Source organism: Juglans microcarpa x Juglans regia, chromosome 5S, assembly GCF_004785595.1.
Source record: "Juglans microcarpa x Juglans regia isolate MS1-56 chromosome 5S, Jm3101_v1.0, whole genome shotgun sequence".
In the NCBI taxonomy this organism is placed as follows: Eukaryota; Viridiplantae; Streptophyta; class Magnoliopsida; order Fagales; family Juglandaceae; genus Juglans; species Juglans microcarpa x Juglans regia.
This window is the reverse complement of record NC_054603.1, coordinates 4,675,838-4,693,473: the sequence shown is the minus strand read 5'-3', so window position 1 is coordinate 4,693,473 and position 17,636 is coordinate 4,675,838. Positions and strand designations below refer to the sequence as shown.

Sequence of the window (17,636 nt, the reverse complement as noted above, 5' to 3'; positions counted from 1 at the left end):
TTGGTTACACAACATAAACTATCCCATCTCGTCTCATCTTATCTTACCTAATCATTACAATTTTTCAAACTTCCACACAAAATACAATAAACAATTCAACTTTTTTAAATTTCAAAACAAAACTAATATTAAAAAAATTATATTCTAATAATATTTTATTCAACTTTTAATTTTCATCTCATCTGTATAACCAACCGATATCTTAACATCTCTAGAAATTGTGGTTCTCATCAATCGGATTGATGATCTGTGGGCGAGATGAAGACAAAAGACATTGAGTGATCCAATGAAATGTTCATCTCAATAAAAACTGAGAGATGACTCAATAAATAAATAAATATATATATATGCGCGCTAAAAAGACAAATGATATTTTAAGTTATAGAATATGTAAGTATCGCGTATTTTTTTTAAAAAAATGAATAAATACGATACTTATATAAAAAATTAATTTTTTTAATAATAAACTCTATTCTTTTTCAAAAAAATGTGTGATGCTTACACTAATCAATAACTTTCCAGGATTATTGACTTATTTAGCATTACTCAATAACTTTCTATATCAATTATTTAAAAGAGTACATCGTCCGCTTCCTTAAAAGGTAAGATCTTATTTGTATTATTCAAAATTTAAAATTTATCTTCTAAAATTAAATTATGATGTGTGAAGTGTGCTCTAGAGACCGACTTTATAATATAAATTTTCTATATTTATTGTGTGAAATATTTATTAATGTATTCTTATTCTTATTCTTATTCTTATTCTTATTCTTATAGTTAATTACAATACGATTTGTTGATTGAAATAAATTTAAAATTTTTGAAGAAACCAAACTGGAAATGGTTATAAAAAAAAACTTGAAAGTTACACTTTTTAAAATTTTTCCGAAAATTCGTAATTTGTTACATAAAAAATCTAAAACTATTAAAAAAGACAAAAAAACAAAACAGCATGGCCTTACCAAGATAGAGAGTCAGAGACTTCATGTGGTCGTCACCACGACATCACCCGGCAGTTAAAACGACGCCGTCGTTGTCCCATTAACGGGCATCACTAGTATCCGCGAGCAGAGTGAGACTGAGAAAGGGAGAGAGGTCAGCGCAGAGGCCGACGGGGACGGCCTACATCGGATTTCCGCAGAGCTGAGCAAGGCGGGCAACTATGGCGGTTCATTTACTTCCATTTCTTTTTCTAATTTCCGGCTTATTCCCCTCTCTCTTAGCTCTCTCCGATACCACCACTTGTTCAGCATCAGCCCCACACTCCCACCAGTTGATGTGCGAATTGCGCGACCTCAAACTCAAGGTCTCCCAATTAGGTATCGAATTAACTTCGTTTTGCTTTGTACTTGAATATCATCATTATTTTCATATTTTCTTAAAGTTTCTTGTACGGTCTTAAGTTGTTTCATACGGAGGACTTGCATTGCATGTAATCTTGCTTACTCTGATTATGACCATTGAAATCGAATAAAACAGAATTGATTCTTGAAGACTCCATGCAAAACCTAAATCAGAAGAACCTTTACATTGAGAACCGCGAGAACGTGATTGAAGACTTGTCACGTAGGATCCATTCTCTGCAGTCTACTCTCGACGGTTTAAAGGTTCATTTTCCGTCATGAAGATGAATCTTATGTCGTTTTAATGTTATACTTCGCATATTTATGGGCCGGATTTAAATTTCAGGGGGAATCATCGCGGACTGATGAGAGACTCAGTGCTCTAGAAAATGAGGTTTAATTTGTTTTTGTTTGACTTGCATTTTCCTTTATATTTTAATTCTGTTCAAGAAAAAAAATATTATAATAGAAAGCAGAGTTGGTCGGTTGCTTATGTGAAAATTCAACTGATTCGAGAAGTAGATTTGGGGATTCAATTAGGTACGGCGTCTTTGGGCTGTGTCAAGAAAGAACAACTTCGATATTCATGATTTAGAGTCTAAAGCACGGGATGCTGAGGAGAGGCTGGAAAAGATTACCTCACAAGTTGAAAATGTCAGTACGTCAACTTGTTCCATTTATTTATTTTTCTTGTTTTCATAACTGAATAAGTTGAACTCATCGATCTGTTCTTCTTTGAATGGCTATGCTGATGCTTTTAATCCAACTATACTCACGTTTTGGGGTGTGATGAAGAACTGTGTTTACTTGAAATGATTCCACACTAGTAGTGCTTCAGAAAGGTATCCCGTTTGTCTTGATTGGAGGTCTTTCAGTGGATAGGAGTAGTACATGTAAATCATATGAATGGGCTAGCCAGCTTGTGATAGGAGAAAGAGTTCCTTGATGTTGAATTCTGAGGAGTTGCAGATAAAGGAAGAAAATACCAAGAAAGAGCAAGGATGGAGAGAAGGCATTCTCATTCAATTAATACATCTGAAAGCTTACAACGACAACTATATATACACAATGAATCAAATAATAAAACAAAGAATAACAAACTAATTCTAGAAGTAGCTACAAAGGGAATATTCTAACAAACTTTTGCTAAGGTGTCAACAAGAGAATATTCTGACATTACGTGGGAAGTCCTCTCTGTGGTGTGGCTGTAGGTAGAGTCAGTGCATCCTCAAGTAACTCCTCTGATCCTTTTGGTGAAGTTTGAGACTCCCCTCAAGATGGGCATAGATGTTGAGGATGCCCATCTTGGACAGCAAGAAATGCAAGGTAGCAGCAGGTAAAGCCTTGGTGAAAATGTCAGCCAATTGAAACTTGGAAGGCAGATGAACTGGCATGATGGTTCCTGCTGTAACCCTTTCCTGAATAAAATGACAATCTAGCTCTTATGTGTTTAGTCCTTTCATAAAAAATTGGGTTCTTTGTGAGGTGTAGAGCAGATTGGCTATCACAGTACAATGTTGCAGCTTTAGTATGATCAATCTGGAAATCTTTTAATAAACAAATGATCCAAATAATTTCACAACTTGTGTCTAATGCCTTATACTCTGCTTCAGCAGATGATCTAGAAATTGTTGCTTGCTTTTTAGACCTCCAACTAATCATAGAGTCTCCAATGAATATGCAGTACCCAGTAACTGATATTCTTGTCTTTGGGCAAGCTGCCCAATCCGAGTCACTAAAGGCCTTCAAATGCAAAGTTGACAAAGCAGAGAAGAAAATACCTTGTCCTATAGAACCCTTCAAGTATCTCAAAACCTTGTGAGCAGCTTGCAAATGTACCTCTGCTGGTTTGTCCATAAACTGGCTAAGTATATGAACAACATAAGTAATGTCTGGTCTTGAGATTGTTAAATAGATCAGTCGCCCAATCAACCTTCTGTAGGTAGTAGCATCCATTAACAAATTTGTAGAAGTTTGACAAAGCTTGTGATTAGTTTCAATGGGAGTTTGGACAGGTTTGCATCCCAAGAAACCAGAATCTCAAGAGTATACTTCCTTTGACATATATGTATTCCAGACCTTGATCTCGCAATTTCCAAGCCCAAAAAATATTTCACCTGCCCCAGATCTTTGATCTTGAATTGTGAGTTCAAATGTGCCTTGACAGCATTGATAGTTGACAGATTTGAACTACCAATAAGTCTGTCATCTACATACACTTACTTATAATAAAAAAATGTTATCTACATACACTAATAGAGCAACAAAACCATTCTCATCTAACCTTGTAAATAAAGAATAATCTGATTTAGATTGTTGGAATCCAATAGAAAGTAAGAAAGAAGAGAATTTTGAATTCCATTGTCGAGAGTGAGGCCATATAATGACTTGTGCAGCCTACAAACTAACCTCTCATTTCCATCATGATTTTCCCCCTTGATCTGATAACCTGGAGGTAGGTCCATGTAACACCCCATTCCCGTAGGATAGAGATATTACCAACATTTAAAACATAATGCCCGGTAGAGAGATTCATATCCTGAATTACCTCATTTATTGAAATTCATCAAAACGTTAAAACTGAACTGAACATGATTGTTTTGGAAACTGAACGAAATATAAAGAAACATAACTAATCCTATGCATGACATAAAAGAAATCTAATTCTGGTGATAAAATCACTTATTCATTCCTAAGTCTTGGTACTAGATCTACTCCTGGCCATTCCACTCTTCATCATCATAGACATCATCTGCGAGAATCAAACATGGAAGAAACAAGAAACACACAAAAATAATGAGTTGAATACTCAGTAAGTAGTACATCGTATCGTAAAATATAGTCCTTGCCTAACATACAATTCATCTCTAGGATACCCTTACGAACGTGCATACAACTTCATGGATTTCAATCAAATACGTAACATGATCTTCTGGAAGACTTTACATACATATATCATCACAGATTTACATGGCACACATTTTCATTATTAACATAAGCGGAAGCATATATAATCAAAACATGTCATTGTGAATGCATAACATCCTAGTTATCTTGTATTAACATGGAGTGAAACACGCTTGAGTCCGTGTTTCACTTAACTTGCATCACATGGAGTGAAACACGCTTGAGTCTGTGTTTCACTTAACTTGCATAACCTGGAGTGAAACACGCTTGAGTCCGTGTTTCACTTAACTTGCATAACATGGAGTGAAACACGCTTGAATCCGTGTTTCACTTAACTTGCATAACATGGAGTGAAACACGCTTGAGTCCGTGTTTCACTAAACTTGCATATCATGAAGTGAAACACGCTTGAGTCCGTGTTTCACTAAACTTGTGGTTAACCACGCTTGAGTCCGTGGTACCGTTACATTTCTTATCTTTCTTAATGCATGGGATTTGCTTCATGAACATCTCTAACATGGCATAATCTTGTACATGGTATAGCGTAACATGACATGGCATGGCATATTCTTGTACATGACATATTCTTGTATGATTTAGCATGGCATATCTTTGTACATGGCATATTCTCGTATGATTTAGCATGGCATACTCTTGTATGATTTAGCATGGCATAGTATAACGTGATATTACATAACATGCTATGAATGTTTTAAGACGATCCAAGGCATACATGATCCAGGTATTACTTGAACATGGCATACATGGTTTAAGTATTACACAAACATGGCATATATATAATCTAAGCATTTCATGGACATGGCTTGCATAATCTGACTATTACATGGCATACTTGACTTTGAACTACTACTTCAACATTTCATGTCTTTCATGTGCATTTAGTAACATTAAATCAATCAACAATAAATTCATTCACTCAAGTATAATCTCATATTTCATCAAGATTGAAAAGTAAACTAACCTTGACTTGCCTCTTAGTGTAGCGTAGTTAACAATCATAAGCACATCACATTTTTTTTTATACATAATAATAATATTCACAATACGCATTTATTAATATGATCATACTATTTACCTCTTAGCGCTGCTTCCTGATTTCCAACTTGTAGCGCGTTACCTAAACGAGATTCTAGACGTTAATAACTTCCTAGCAAAACGTGTCGTAATACTCTACGTAATTAAATACGTATAAGGAATTTAACTACTAATAGACTCCAACAAATGCTTTGAAATCCTTTAAAAATCTTTTATAAAACTTGTGTCTAAATGCTGATAATTGTTCAATTAGATAAAGCCCATGTAAAGGTAATGTATTTCTGAAAAATATACTATCCTTTTTTTTTTAAATTGTAAACCAGTTTCTGTCAACCCAGAGATTAACCACTTAAAGAAAATACTATCTGACTGACTTAAGGCCCCAAGAAGTCGAGGCTCAGGGAATTACATCCTCACGGTCAAAAGGCATGCATGGAATTACCGAATTAAAAAGGCTTTTTGGGAACTGAAGCACACGGAATAAAACAAGAAGAAAGAAAGAAAAAGAAAGAAAAGAAAGAAAAAGAAAAGAAACGAGAAAGAAAATAAAATAAAACAAAAGAAGCAGACGTAAAAACAGAGGCTTACGGGAGAGAGAGAGCTGCGCGATGCTCACCGAGGGAGAGCAGAGTGCGTCGGCGGCTCTAGGTGGCTAGAAGCGACCGGCGACGAGACTGGGGGGTCCCTATGGTGGTGCGACACCGAGAGAGGGAGAGAGAGAAACAGTGAGAGTTTAGAGAGATATGGGTTTGAAACTCAAACAACCGAAAGGGAGGGAGGTGGCGTGCGGCGGCAGGGGCTTACCTGAGAGGGTGGGTTCAACGGGGTTGAGTTGGCCGGCGTTTTCTGGCGCCGTGGGTAGGGCTCCGACGTCCCGGGGTGGACGACGATGGTTGGGCAGAGGTAAGGTTTAAGCGGGAATGTTGTTTCTCTTGATATAACACTGTGTGAATCACAGAGGCTTGAGGGTCTTTTTATAGGCGATGGGAGGAAGCGACGTGGAGAGATTGGTTGAATTTTGAAATTGCCTAAACTTTAGGAACCTATTCTCACGTGGATACCGTTTCTGAGAGAGTTTGAAAGGTTTGACTTGGAGTTGCTCAAACTCTGGAAACCGAAACTAGCATGGGGACTAAGTGGATAGAATATTCGAAGTTTTTAAAAGGAAAGGAATCACTAAATCGATCTATCTGTTATCACAAAAAAATCTAAAATAAATAAATAAATATAAAGAAATTAAAATACCAATAAATGAATAAGTAAAATACTAGTTTTAAACCCTAAATTTAGACCCGTATGTTACAGTCCATATATATTCCTCATCAAGATCTCCATTGAGGAATGCATTATGGACATTCATTTGGCTTAAATTCCAATTATGGATGGCATCTAGGGCCAGAAAAATTCTAACAGTGGTAAGCTTAGCTACGGGACTAAATGTTTCTTGATAATCGAATCCCTCAATTTGAGTGTAGTCCTTGGCCACCAACCTGGCCTTATATCTTTCTATAGACCCATCTAAATTAAGCTTGATCTTAAAAACACACCTGCACCCAACTGAGGTCTTTCCAGGAGGTAAACTAGTGACTGTCCATGTTCCATTTTCCTCTAAAGCTTTTAATTCAGACTGCATTGCTGCTTGTCAATGCTGAGACATCACAGCTTCTTTGTAGGTTTTTGGTTCATGCAAGAGGGAAAGTGAGAGTGCAAAAGTTTTCTGTGATGGAGAAAGATGTGAGTAGGACAAGTGTTTGTGAAGTGGATGATTAGTGGAAGATAAAGATGATAGTTGAGTGGGGCTACTAGTGACTACTTGACAGTGATAGTCATGCAGATATGAAGGGGGTTTTCTAACACGATCAGATCTCCTAAGAGGATTGATTTGTATTTTGTGGAGGAGTTGAGAGAGGATCAAGTGGAGTTGTTTCAGAATGCTGATTATCAGAAAAAGAATCTGATTGAGGAGGAATAGTGTGAGGGAGAGAGGAACTAACAGGTGAATTTGAAATGGGAATATGAGAGGAGGAATCAGATTGAGATGTTGAAGGAGTGGTAAGATTATTTGTGAAGAAATGAGATTGTTTGGTGATAGGTAAAACTGGAGGTATGATTTGATCATTAGAGGAGGATGTGTTGAGATCAGATTTTTGAAAAGGAAATGTAGACTCATAGAAGATCACATCCCTAGAAACAGAACATGACTGACTCTCAATATCATAAACCTTGTATCCCTTGACACCAGCTGGATACCCTATGAAAATGCATTTTCGAGCACGAGGGTCCAATTTGGATCGATTGTGTTTGTGAGTAGAGACGAAACATAGGCAGCCAAATACTTTTAAATGATCATAAGATGGTGTGGAAGAGAAAAGTTTCTCATAAGGTGATTTATTATTTAAAACAGGTGAAGGGATCCTGTTAATTAAATATGTCGCAATGAGGACTGCATCACCCCAAAACTTCAAGGGAAGGGAGGACTGAAAAAGAATGGCTCTTGCAACAGAAAGGAGGTGTTGATGTTTCCTTTCAACAACTCCATTTTGTTGTGGAGTATAAACACAAGACTTTTGATGCAAGATTCCATGAAGATTATAGAAATCTGTCATATTGAATTCAAGACCATTATCTGATCGAATTTGTTAAATTTTAACACCAAATTGAACCTCTACCATGTGAACAAATGATTGTAAAAGAGATCTGACTTCAGTTTTAAATTTCATAAGAAAAACCCAAGTCACTCGACTGTAATCATCAACAATTGTTAAAAAATAATGGTGTCCTTGATTGGATACTTGGGAATAAGGCCCCCATATATCACAGTGAATTAATTGGAAGGGAGAATGAAAAAGAGATGTACTCAATTGAAATGATTCTCTCTTTTGCTTAACCAAATGGCAAATAGTACATTGAGTTTGCTCTCTACACTTTACATTAGGAACTTGAGAGTGAATTAAATTCATTCTCTGATTGGATAAATGTCCTAATCTAGAGTGCCATAGGTCAAACTCTTGCTGTCCATTTGCATTGAAAGCTTGACTGTTGATTGAAGGCTTGAAAGGATGATTGAATGGAAGGAGCTCTTTGACTGCAGTACCATGAAGTGAGCTGAGAAGGAGGTAGTAGAGTCGATTGTGGACCTTAGCTAGACCAATCGTTGTCCATGAATAAAGGTCCTGCATAACACATAATTTATTCAAGAACAAAAGGCAGAGAAGAGGATTATCTGTGAGTTTATTCACAGAAATCAGATTAAAGCTGAATGATGGCACACATAGAACATTGGTAAGAGTTAATGATCCTGAGAGTTTGACAGTTCCAATGTGAGTGACTTGAACTTGTGTCTTATTAGGGAGCTGCACAAAAGCTTGCGTAGAACAGATTATAGAAGAGAAGAGAGAGGTGGAACAGACCATATGGTCTGTAGCACCAGTGTCTAGAATCCAAGGTGCCTTTTGTGCATCTTGTGTAGAGATGAGATTGTGATGCATTAATGAATCAGGAACAATAAAAGCACTAGAGAGGTAGACACTTTTACCTGCCATATTAGAACTTGGTGAAAATTTGGTCACAACATCAGTTGATTGGGTGGGGTTAGGCAGAATTGATGAGGCTTGACTAGAAGGTTGATGGTTCTTTGGCTCATGTACGTTCAACTGAGATGTCTGAGCTTTGATCAAAGCAACCAATTGCTGAATCTGAGCTTGATTTACTGTGATAAACTTCCCAAATTTTTCTCCTGGTTCAGAGATGTACCTGATTTGCAGAGTGACTAGCACCAGAAAAACCATTAGAATACCCAGTTTTAGATTTAGTAAATTTGAAATTTGGTGGAAAACCAACCAATCTAAAACACTTCTCCTTAGTGTGTCCAACCTTACCACAATGATAACATGTTACATCGGGTTTTTCTTTCCTCTTGGTGTTGTGAAAAACAGCAAGAGCTGATGGCTCAGGTGAAGGTAGTGTTACAGTACGTATTTGCCTCTGCCTTTCCTCTTGCAAAACCAAGGATAAGGTCTTGTCAAGGGAAGGCATGGGGCTCATGAGTATGATCTGCCCCGATACATTATCATATGTATCATTTAACCCCATCAAGAATTTGAAAACATTATCTAATTGCTGTGTTTTGCCAATGCTATTCAAAGCATTACAGGTACATTTTCCACATAAACAATGAGGCAAAGGTCTGTAGCTCTTCAACTCTTCCCATACAGCACTGAGTTGGGTAAAGTTTTCACTTACAAATAAGCTTCCTTGCACAATAGAACTCAACTGCTGCTGAAGATGATAGATCCTTAAGTTGTCAGGTTGTGAAAAACGATTTTTGAGTTTCTCCCAGACATCCTTGGCTGACCTCATGAACATAACATTTGAACCGATCTCCTTTGAAATGGAGTTGAATATCCAAGTGAGAAGAAGATTGTTGCATCACAACCAGGGAATATGGAGAGGGTCAGAAATATCTGGTGTGGGAACAGAGCCATCTAGAAAACCTAGTTTATTTTTAATGGAAATGGCCAGTGTGAAAGACCTATTCCATGCAAGATAATTCGAACCTATTAAAGGTGGAGTAACTATCACAGTGTGAGCATTGTCACCATGGTGTATGAAGAAATGACTATTAGGATCTTCTGAAGGAGAATCATATCTGGGTGTTTTGGGTTGAAATTTTTCAGCCATTGAGACAGAGAAATGTAGATATGAAAGATTAAAAGAAGTGAAGAATGAAACAATAGCAAAATGAATTTTCAGGCAACCTGGGCTCTCGATACCATGTTGAATTCTGAGGAGTTGCAGATGAAGGAAGAAAATACCAAGAAAGAGCAAGGATGGAGGGAAGGCATTCTCATTCAATTAATACATCTGAAAGCTTACAACGACAGCTATATATATACAATGAATCATATAATAAAACAAAGAATAACAAACTAATTCTAGAAGCAGCTACAAAGGGAATATTCTAACAAACTTTTGCTAAGGTGTCAACAAGAGAATATTCTGACATTATGTGGGAAGTCCTCTCTGTGGTGTGGCTGTAGGTAGAGTCAGTGCATCCTCAAGTAACTCCTCTGATCCTTTTGATGAAGTTTGAGACTTGAGGACACAGAGCTCGTTAAAGCAAGTAACGAATTGTTACTGTTGTATATTACTAGCATTTGTTAAAAAAAAGTCTCTACTGCATAACTGGTTTCAGGACTGTGCAGCAAAAGAAAGATTGTTCAAATTAGAAACAAGAGGCAACTCTGCAATCATGTCATTTTAGCTAACTGACATTGTTTTCCACGAGTAGAGTGTGGGTGTTGAAGTTGCAAATCGGCAATACTGCATAAATATTGGAAGATTGAGGATTCCCTCATTGATTGTATAAGATGTTTATGTTGCAGTGATATGTTGTGTTCTAAATAATAAATGAACCAACTCAAAGAAGCATGGGTGAGAAGTGTGGTGAACTGATTTCCTAGTTCCTGAAGATATCAAACCCTGCATTTGTTTTCTTATTTTTGTCAGGGGTTCTGCTGAAATGGTAATATGTTAAGTAACTTCTGTAGGTCCATTGAAGAAGAAAAAAATATGTGCTTGACTGTGAAGTTTGTCTGGTCTCTTTTGCTTGTTCTTTCTGAATATTTTTGGCTTATTATTTCATTTGCATTTGCTCTAGATGGCTGACATTGTTACAGAGCAATGGATTCAAATTCAGCGGCTTGAGCAGGCTCTTCAAATCATGGAGGTATATTCCACCAAAAGTGACTCTATTTATAGGATAAAGTCATGAGTTTTCCAAAAAGCCTAATTTACGTGGAAACGTTTTGTTCATCCCTGACATCTTTTTTTTTTTTTTTTTTTGGTGGGGGGGGGGGGGGGGGGGGGGGGGGGGGGGGGGGGGGGGGGGGGGGGGGGGGGTGTTAAAAGAGGACTCGAAGGCAAGTTCGCGCTACAAGATGCACATTCTTGAAGGTAAAGTTGAACATTTCTAAGTGGTAGTTTACACTTTGCTCTGTCAGTGCATTCATATTCTGAAATTGCTTGAGATTTGACTGAAACTTCAAATACAACTCATACAATAATGCGACAAGTATTTTCAGCAACCTGAAGAGCTTCTTGTATTTGCTTGTATCTTTGCTCGTCTTGGTCTTAATTAAGTTTTTTATGCGTAGTTCATCAAGAACATTTTTGGTAATCATCATCAAAAGGTTTTTGGAGTGCTTGATCCTTACTTATTTGGTGAGGGGCCTACCGTGACTTCCTATATCTCTCAAGCTAAGCGCCAGCTGAAAAGACTATTCATAGCAGCTAAAAAGCATCACCATCAGGTCTGTACCAAGTTTTATATTTCATAATGTTCACAAAAGAGATTTCAGTTTATAATAATATTTCAAAGCAGTCCATAAAATGAAATGCGTAAGTGTTTACCATATATGAGCTCCAAGTCCTGCATTATTCTTGTCATTGAAGCAAAGTATGAAGAAAAATTATCCATACTCTCAAGGCCCAAACTACTTGACTTTAACAGTAATAGGAAGGTCTCATTCCAATCAATGCTAAGTGGTACAGCTCTGTGAAACAGTGGCCATAAGATTGCTAAGTTTGTCCTATATTTTCCCTTAAAGCCATGGGCTTTCACGGCACAAGTTCATAGAGAGAGCCTGTGATGAAGGTATTTTCCAATAGGACTTCAGATCTAATCTGCAACGTGATTAGGCCAAAAGCTAAAACCATGTATTGCTAAGCCTTGTACTGTGCTATTTGATCTCATTCTGCTGGCTCACACACACCATGATTTCATAAACTGATGTATTAGGCATGCCTCATTGTTTGAGATTCCCACGCCACAGAGTGGACACTGGCTTGTTTGCTTGTCATTTAGTTAAACTTATTCCCTTTACCTCATCTTATTTGGACTCTTCCTTTTTTTCCTCGGGTCATCTTATTCAGAGTCGGGTCTTAATATCTTGTTATCAATAATAATCATAATCTAGCTGTATGAGGCAAATGAATAGCACGAATACAGTACGTGAAAAAAGGAAGAAATATTTTGCTCTCTAGATGAATCAGCATATCAATTATGAGGACCTGTATGGCATAACATTTTCCTGGCATTTCAAAGCCTTATACACCTGACAAAATTGTACCCATTTGATTTCATTCTTTCACAATGCATCCATTGTTTGTACAAGTATATACAGATATATATATATATATATTTATAAATAATCGATTGATTGCACTAATATTAAATATATTTGATGACATATTAATAAATATTAGACATATATGATATTAAATGCATAAGAATACTCTGTTTGCCAACAAAGCAGGCATTGTGCCATCTGTATACAGGTTATCATTGCTTAAGCAAATATATAATCGTGGAGATGGATTATGAATTAATAATTTCCTTTTGCAGTTGCAAGGATTCATCAAACAAGAAATGGAAAGAAATGAATTCACTGCAGCTCTTGCCAACAGTGAAGTGGTTTTCATTTTGGTATGTTTTTATTGCTTCCTCCATCTTGAAAATTTTCTTAACATGAAACTTTATGGAAGTCGAGACATATTCTTAGTTTTTGCATGTGATATTATTACCTTTCTTAATCAAATTTGCAAATTTTCAGGCTTCTGCTCTAATTACTTTCCCAATAATGGGGGCTTGGGTTTTCCTCTCATCACAGTTCAGTTAGTTGGGGAACTCCATGCCTTGAAGAGGAGAATGTGGTTAATCCCTGTTTTACTACTACTCTTGGAGATATCTGGTTTCTGTTTTGACAAGTGCCGACCGAAGTGAAAGCTACGTTGATGAGGACGGATGATATAACTGTCTGAATCTCGATAGCAGCTGCAGATTTATGATTCTGAAATACAAGTACAGCAGCTTTATAATTCGAGTTGGATTCCACCAGAAATGGTATCTAAGGATATTCAATGAAGCTCTCTTTTTTTGAGCTCAATAAACATGTACACTGCACTTCGTTAGTGGGTTTACAGCCATGCCATTACCTACTGGCCGTATTTTAACTTGTTACTGTCTTGTGGGCAGTAATTCAGATCTGAGATGGTCTTAAAGAAACTGCTTGAACTAATGTTTTGCTGCATTTTTGCAGAACTACTATTAAATTCAGTAGAAAAGATACCCTTGTGCTTTAGGATTGCCGAAGCAAAATTGATCCTTCTCAACAAAAGAAAAAGGAGTAAAACCGATGGGATAAGTTTGATCTTCTGTGTTTCAGAAAAAAATTGTAAAACCCTAAAAGTTGGATGTCATCGTTGTAATGCAATCTGAAAAGAAAAATGTTAGTATGCCGCTTGATATTATCTGCTCATTTTGACTGTTCATATATTTAAATTTTTTTAAATTTTGTTTTACTTAATGATTAAGGAAATGATTTTTAGTATTTTTGTATATTTTTTTATTTTTTAAAAACATTTAAATATGTTAAAAAAATATAAAAATAAAAAAGTAAAAAAAAAAATGAAAAGGGACGCACCCATGCCTGCCGCTTTCGACTGGGTCAAAGGAGGAAAATTGTTTAGGATAAAGAAGGAGATTATGCATTTCTGCTGTGGTTAATTCGCAAAAATATTCAACTTTGGGCCCTTTCAGCAATTTATCTTATCCCGACGGTCCGACCATTTCTCAACCTCATCTTGTTACACTCAGATGGCGAGAAGATAGCCATCCATATCAATGGAAGAAGACACAACATGGGAGCAAAGAATCCAAGCCTTGACCCATATCCTAACCAGCCCCACAACCACACCATCTCTCTACTCTCAGTTCTTCATTTCTACCCAAATCCCTTGCTACCTCAACTGGGACTATCCTCCAATTCTCTGCACGAAGTTCTCCTCGAGCTTCCCTCCTCTTCATCTAAGGTGGGCTTTCGCTCTTTTCCTCAAAAGGGTCTCCAGATTTGGGCTTCCTGAGACCTCATGGAGATCCAAGTGCCCATTCCAACAGCCTCCACCATTGATTCTTGCCAGGGGACTGGAGGAAGCTCAGTGGGGAGAAGAACAAAGGAGGAATTACGTCAGGAAGAGGATGACAAGGAAACGTATAGGAAGTAATGTTCATCCGCTGATTCCTATTTTGGTTCCAGATCTTTTGCTGTTTGCTCTCTTGATTTGGAACCCTTTTCCTGATTTAGATTCCTGAGAGTTTTTGAAGCAAAATAGTAACATGGGTTTTTGTAAGTGTAGAATCTTCATTGATTATTTGCATTAAGTACAGCCACATATGGTTGCTTCGAATTTCCATAATTTTGTTCACAAATTCTTCTGTTAAATCCAAATCTGATAGCGAGATGCCGTGAGAATGGGGGAGGGTCGATTGTCTCCAATAGCATGTGGCGTACGCGATAGTGGGGAAGGGCATGCAACTTGAGTTTTATAAGAATTCAAGACGGAAAGCAAGAATATATCCAGATAATATGTTGTCGTTAATGAAGAAGTGAGATTTAGCAAGCCAAAACGTTGTGGAGCAGAAGAGGAGTATATATAGTTACATCATTTTATAAAAATATTCTCATTTTATAATATTATTGTGCAATATATTATATAATGTATTGTGTATATATCATTACTCGATGACGAGAGAAAGATAAAAATTGATATGATGAATTGGTTTTTTTCTCTTTAAAACCATTATAATTTTAAACAGGAACACAAGATAATCGAAGAAAAAGAAAACGTAAACTGGTAAATAATATGGAGTTCACAGATAAAGACTTTGGATGCTATGAAACAAATCAACTTTATCTTGGTTCTTTGCCTTCTTTATCTTCTTTTCCTTTCACTTTATTTGTTTCTAGACAGAAGTACAGAATCAAAACTAATCCCTCGAAATACAAAATGAAAGATTGAAAAAAAAAAAAAAAGCAAAAAAAAAAAAAAAGTTGAATATTGCTGATTGGTCGGAAACATTGCTACATGGTTTTATCTTCTCTTTATTTTTTTTCCCCCTTCTTTTGGTTCAAACAACTAATGATATGCACAATGATTATGTAATTCATTAAGTTCCGAATGAGGAATATTTTGTGTTTTGTAAATTTTTTAAAAAATAGTCCTAATATTTAAGTGCCTAGCTCTTCTATATATATGAAAGGTGAATATAACATAAAATTACATTATTATAAACACACTGACTCACCATAGAGAGTGGATTGTCATAATTCGGAATAATTAAAATGGAAGAATTTTCTCTCAGTTTCTTTTATGAACTTTTTTAAATTCTCTCTTTAATTTGATTATATCTTAAAATCTATTTTGGGCATACAGTGGTTAAATCCTACTTGTCTAATGATGGATAAAATTAAAGCAAAATTGCATGTTTTCTTTTGGGGAGCCACTCTCATTACCTTTGTTTTTTTTTTTTTTTTTTTTTTTTTCTCCCTAGGGTGCATGTCCGTACGTAGTAATAAGCTTAACTTTGCTTTAGGATTTAGGAAAACCAAAGCTAGCTCAATATGTTTGATATTGTTCCTATTTACTTTCTGGTTCCATCTCTCTTTATGGGTGTAATTGGTAGTTAAGTTTTAGGTGGACAGTTGGTAAATGCACAAACGCATCCAAGGAAGTTTCTTTTGCACCTTTCAACGATTCAACGCTAGTCAGGCTCTCATGTAACTTTAATTCTCTCTTTCTCTTTACTTTTTTTTTTTTTAATTAGCTTATCGATGATCAATTTCGTATTTTTTATAGAATTTTAAAATTTTCTAAATTAAGAATATTTGAATTCAACAATATGCCTTAGCTAGCTAGCTAGCTAGCTTTTGAGGCTTTTGACTGACTTTGTTTGTTTGAGATAGAGTACTAGTAGAAGATATTTTAACAACATTTTTATAGATTGATTTTTAAAAAAAAATAAATAAATAAGAAAATCTCTCATCTTGTATGTTGAGAAATCGACATGGAACTAAATATTGTTTGATCGTTTATGGGGGCAAAATGCATGCCACAAGAAAGCAATATTATCTCATCGATCGACAAGTTGATCAGCATGCATACATGCCTAGTCATGATCAGCAAATGAGCTACTGCATTCTCATCTCCATGTTTTTTTTCTTTTCTTTTTCTTTTTTGCGTGTATTATCTTTTCATGAATGATTACAAACAAAATATCCATGCATGATGACCAATCCCAAACATAAATGCAAAACTTAGAACAGGCGCCAAGAAATAGGCCTGTGGGTTTGGGTCCCCATACAATTAAGAATTCATGTGTTTTATGTGAGGGTGGGAGTGGGGGGCCATCGTTCCTAAGGATTATATAGGCGAGTCCTTTGCACCATGCTTGCTATTATTCTACATAGACAGACGGCCACATGCTGCGTGCACTAAATACCATTATTTCCATGTCCCACCCACTCCACAATCTACCCATGCATTATTACTCTCTGCCTAATTGCCATTGTTTTCTCTGTAAATTTGTGTCACTTAAGGGCTTTAGCTAAGAGTAATCAATCTAATCACTGTTTTAATTTTCTTCATTGTAAGTGAGAGTTTTTCAAATAAAATAATGGGATACAGTCTATATAATATGCATCTTATAATCAGTGCATGCATGTGTAGATGTGAAATCATCACTTTTCTCAAAAGCTTAAGTTGATAAGAAGATATAGATTTTATTATTTATTTTATATCTTAACACTCCCCTCACATGTGGGCCAGACTCTTTCTCAATGGGTAACCTAACACGTAGAATATTTAATTAAATCAGATAGAGTGTAGAGTTAAGATTCGAACTTAGAACCTCTGCTCTGATACCATGTGAAATCACCACTTTTTCCAAAAGTTTAAACTGATGAGAAGAGATAGATTTTATTATTTATTTTATATCTTAACAGTATATGTACCATGTCTGTGTGTGCTTCTCATTGAAGTCTGCATAAATTGCAATCCATACAGATACAGCAACTGCATTAGTGATATTAGCTTCTCGATCCCTTTTTAATTCATGGCAACCATCCAACTCCATTTAAGTAACATAAAAAGTGATAGTAGTGAGTTGTTTTAACTCATTTAATGTTTGTTTGCTTGGAAGAAACCAAATAATATATCAAGATCAAGCCGATTAAATAGTTATAGCTGTGCCTATTAAAGTATTCGGTTAGACATGAGCGAATCTCTGAGTAAAAAGATTTTGCACACAATTATGTTGATGCCATAATGGAGTACATATAAAGGTTCAGAACAGTAAAAAAAATAATGCAATACATTAAAGTTCTGCCAAAAGTAATGTTATTTTTATTTTTTAATCTGATGTTCTGAGACAGTCGGTAGAAAGGAAAGAGCTCTTTGTTAATGCTCACCCATTCAAGGGACCATAATCATCGC

General features: G+C 36.1%; 2 protein-coding genes across 2 annotated transcripts; both read left to right on the top strand.

Annotated features, from left to right (window-relative positions):
- Positions 1-956: 956 nt before the first annotated feature.
- Positions 957-13,430, top strand: LOC121266854. Its single transcript, XM_041170696.1, has 9 exons — positions 957-1,319; positions 1,480-1,607; positions 1,690-1,737; positions 1,884-1,997; positions 10,966-11,034; positions 11,217-11,261; positions 11,462-11,617; positions 12,712-12,792; positions 12,920-13,430. Exons 1-9 carry the CDS (start codon positions 1,163-1,165, stop codon positions 12,983-12,985), a joined length of 864 nt encoding a protein of 287 aa, XP_041026630.1. The 5' UTR covers positions 957-1,162; the 3' UTR covers positions 12,986-13,430.
- Positions 13,431-13,809: 379 nt separating this feature from the next.
- On the top strand, positions 13,810-14,556 carry LOC121266853. The gene has a single exon (XM_041170695.1). It carries the CDS (start codon positions 13,990-13,992, stop codon positions 14,455-14,457), a length of 468 nt encoding a protein of 155 aa, XP_041026629.1. The 5' UTR covers positions 13,810-13,989; the 3' UTR covers positions 14,458-14,556.
- The last annotated feature ends 3,080 nt before the right edge of the window (positions 14,557-17,636 follow it).

Bases quoted from the DNA above. Each gene is read 5' to 3' on its own strand.
- LOC121266854 (XM_041170696.1), top strand. From the start codon at position 1,163: ATGGCGGTTCATTTACTTCCATTTCTTTTTCTAATTTCCGGCTTATTC. The intron at 1,320-1,479 runs GTATCGAATTAA...CGAATAAAACAG, and splicing joins ACTCAAGGTCTCCCAATTAG to AATTGATTCTTGAAGACTCC. The intron at 1,738-1,883 runs GTTTAATTTGTT...GGATTCAATTAG, and splicing joins TCAGTGCTCTAGAAAATGAG to GTACGGCGTCTTTGGGCTGT.
- LOC121266853 (XM_041170695.1), top strand. From the start codon at position 13,990: ATGGAAGAAGACACAACATGGGAGCAAAGAATCCAAGCCTTGACCCAT.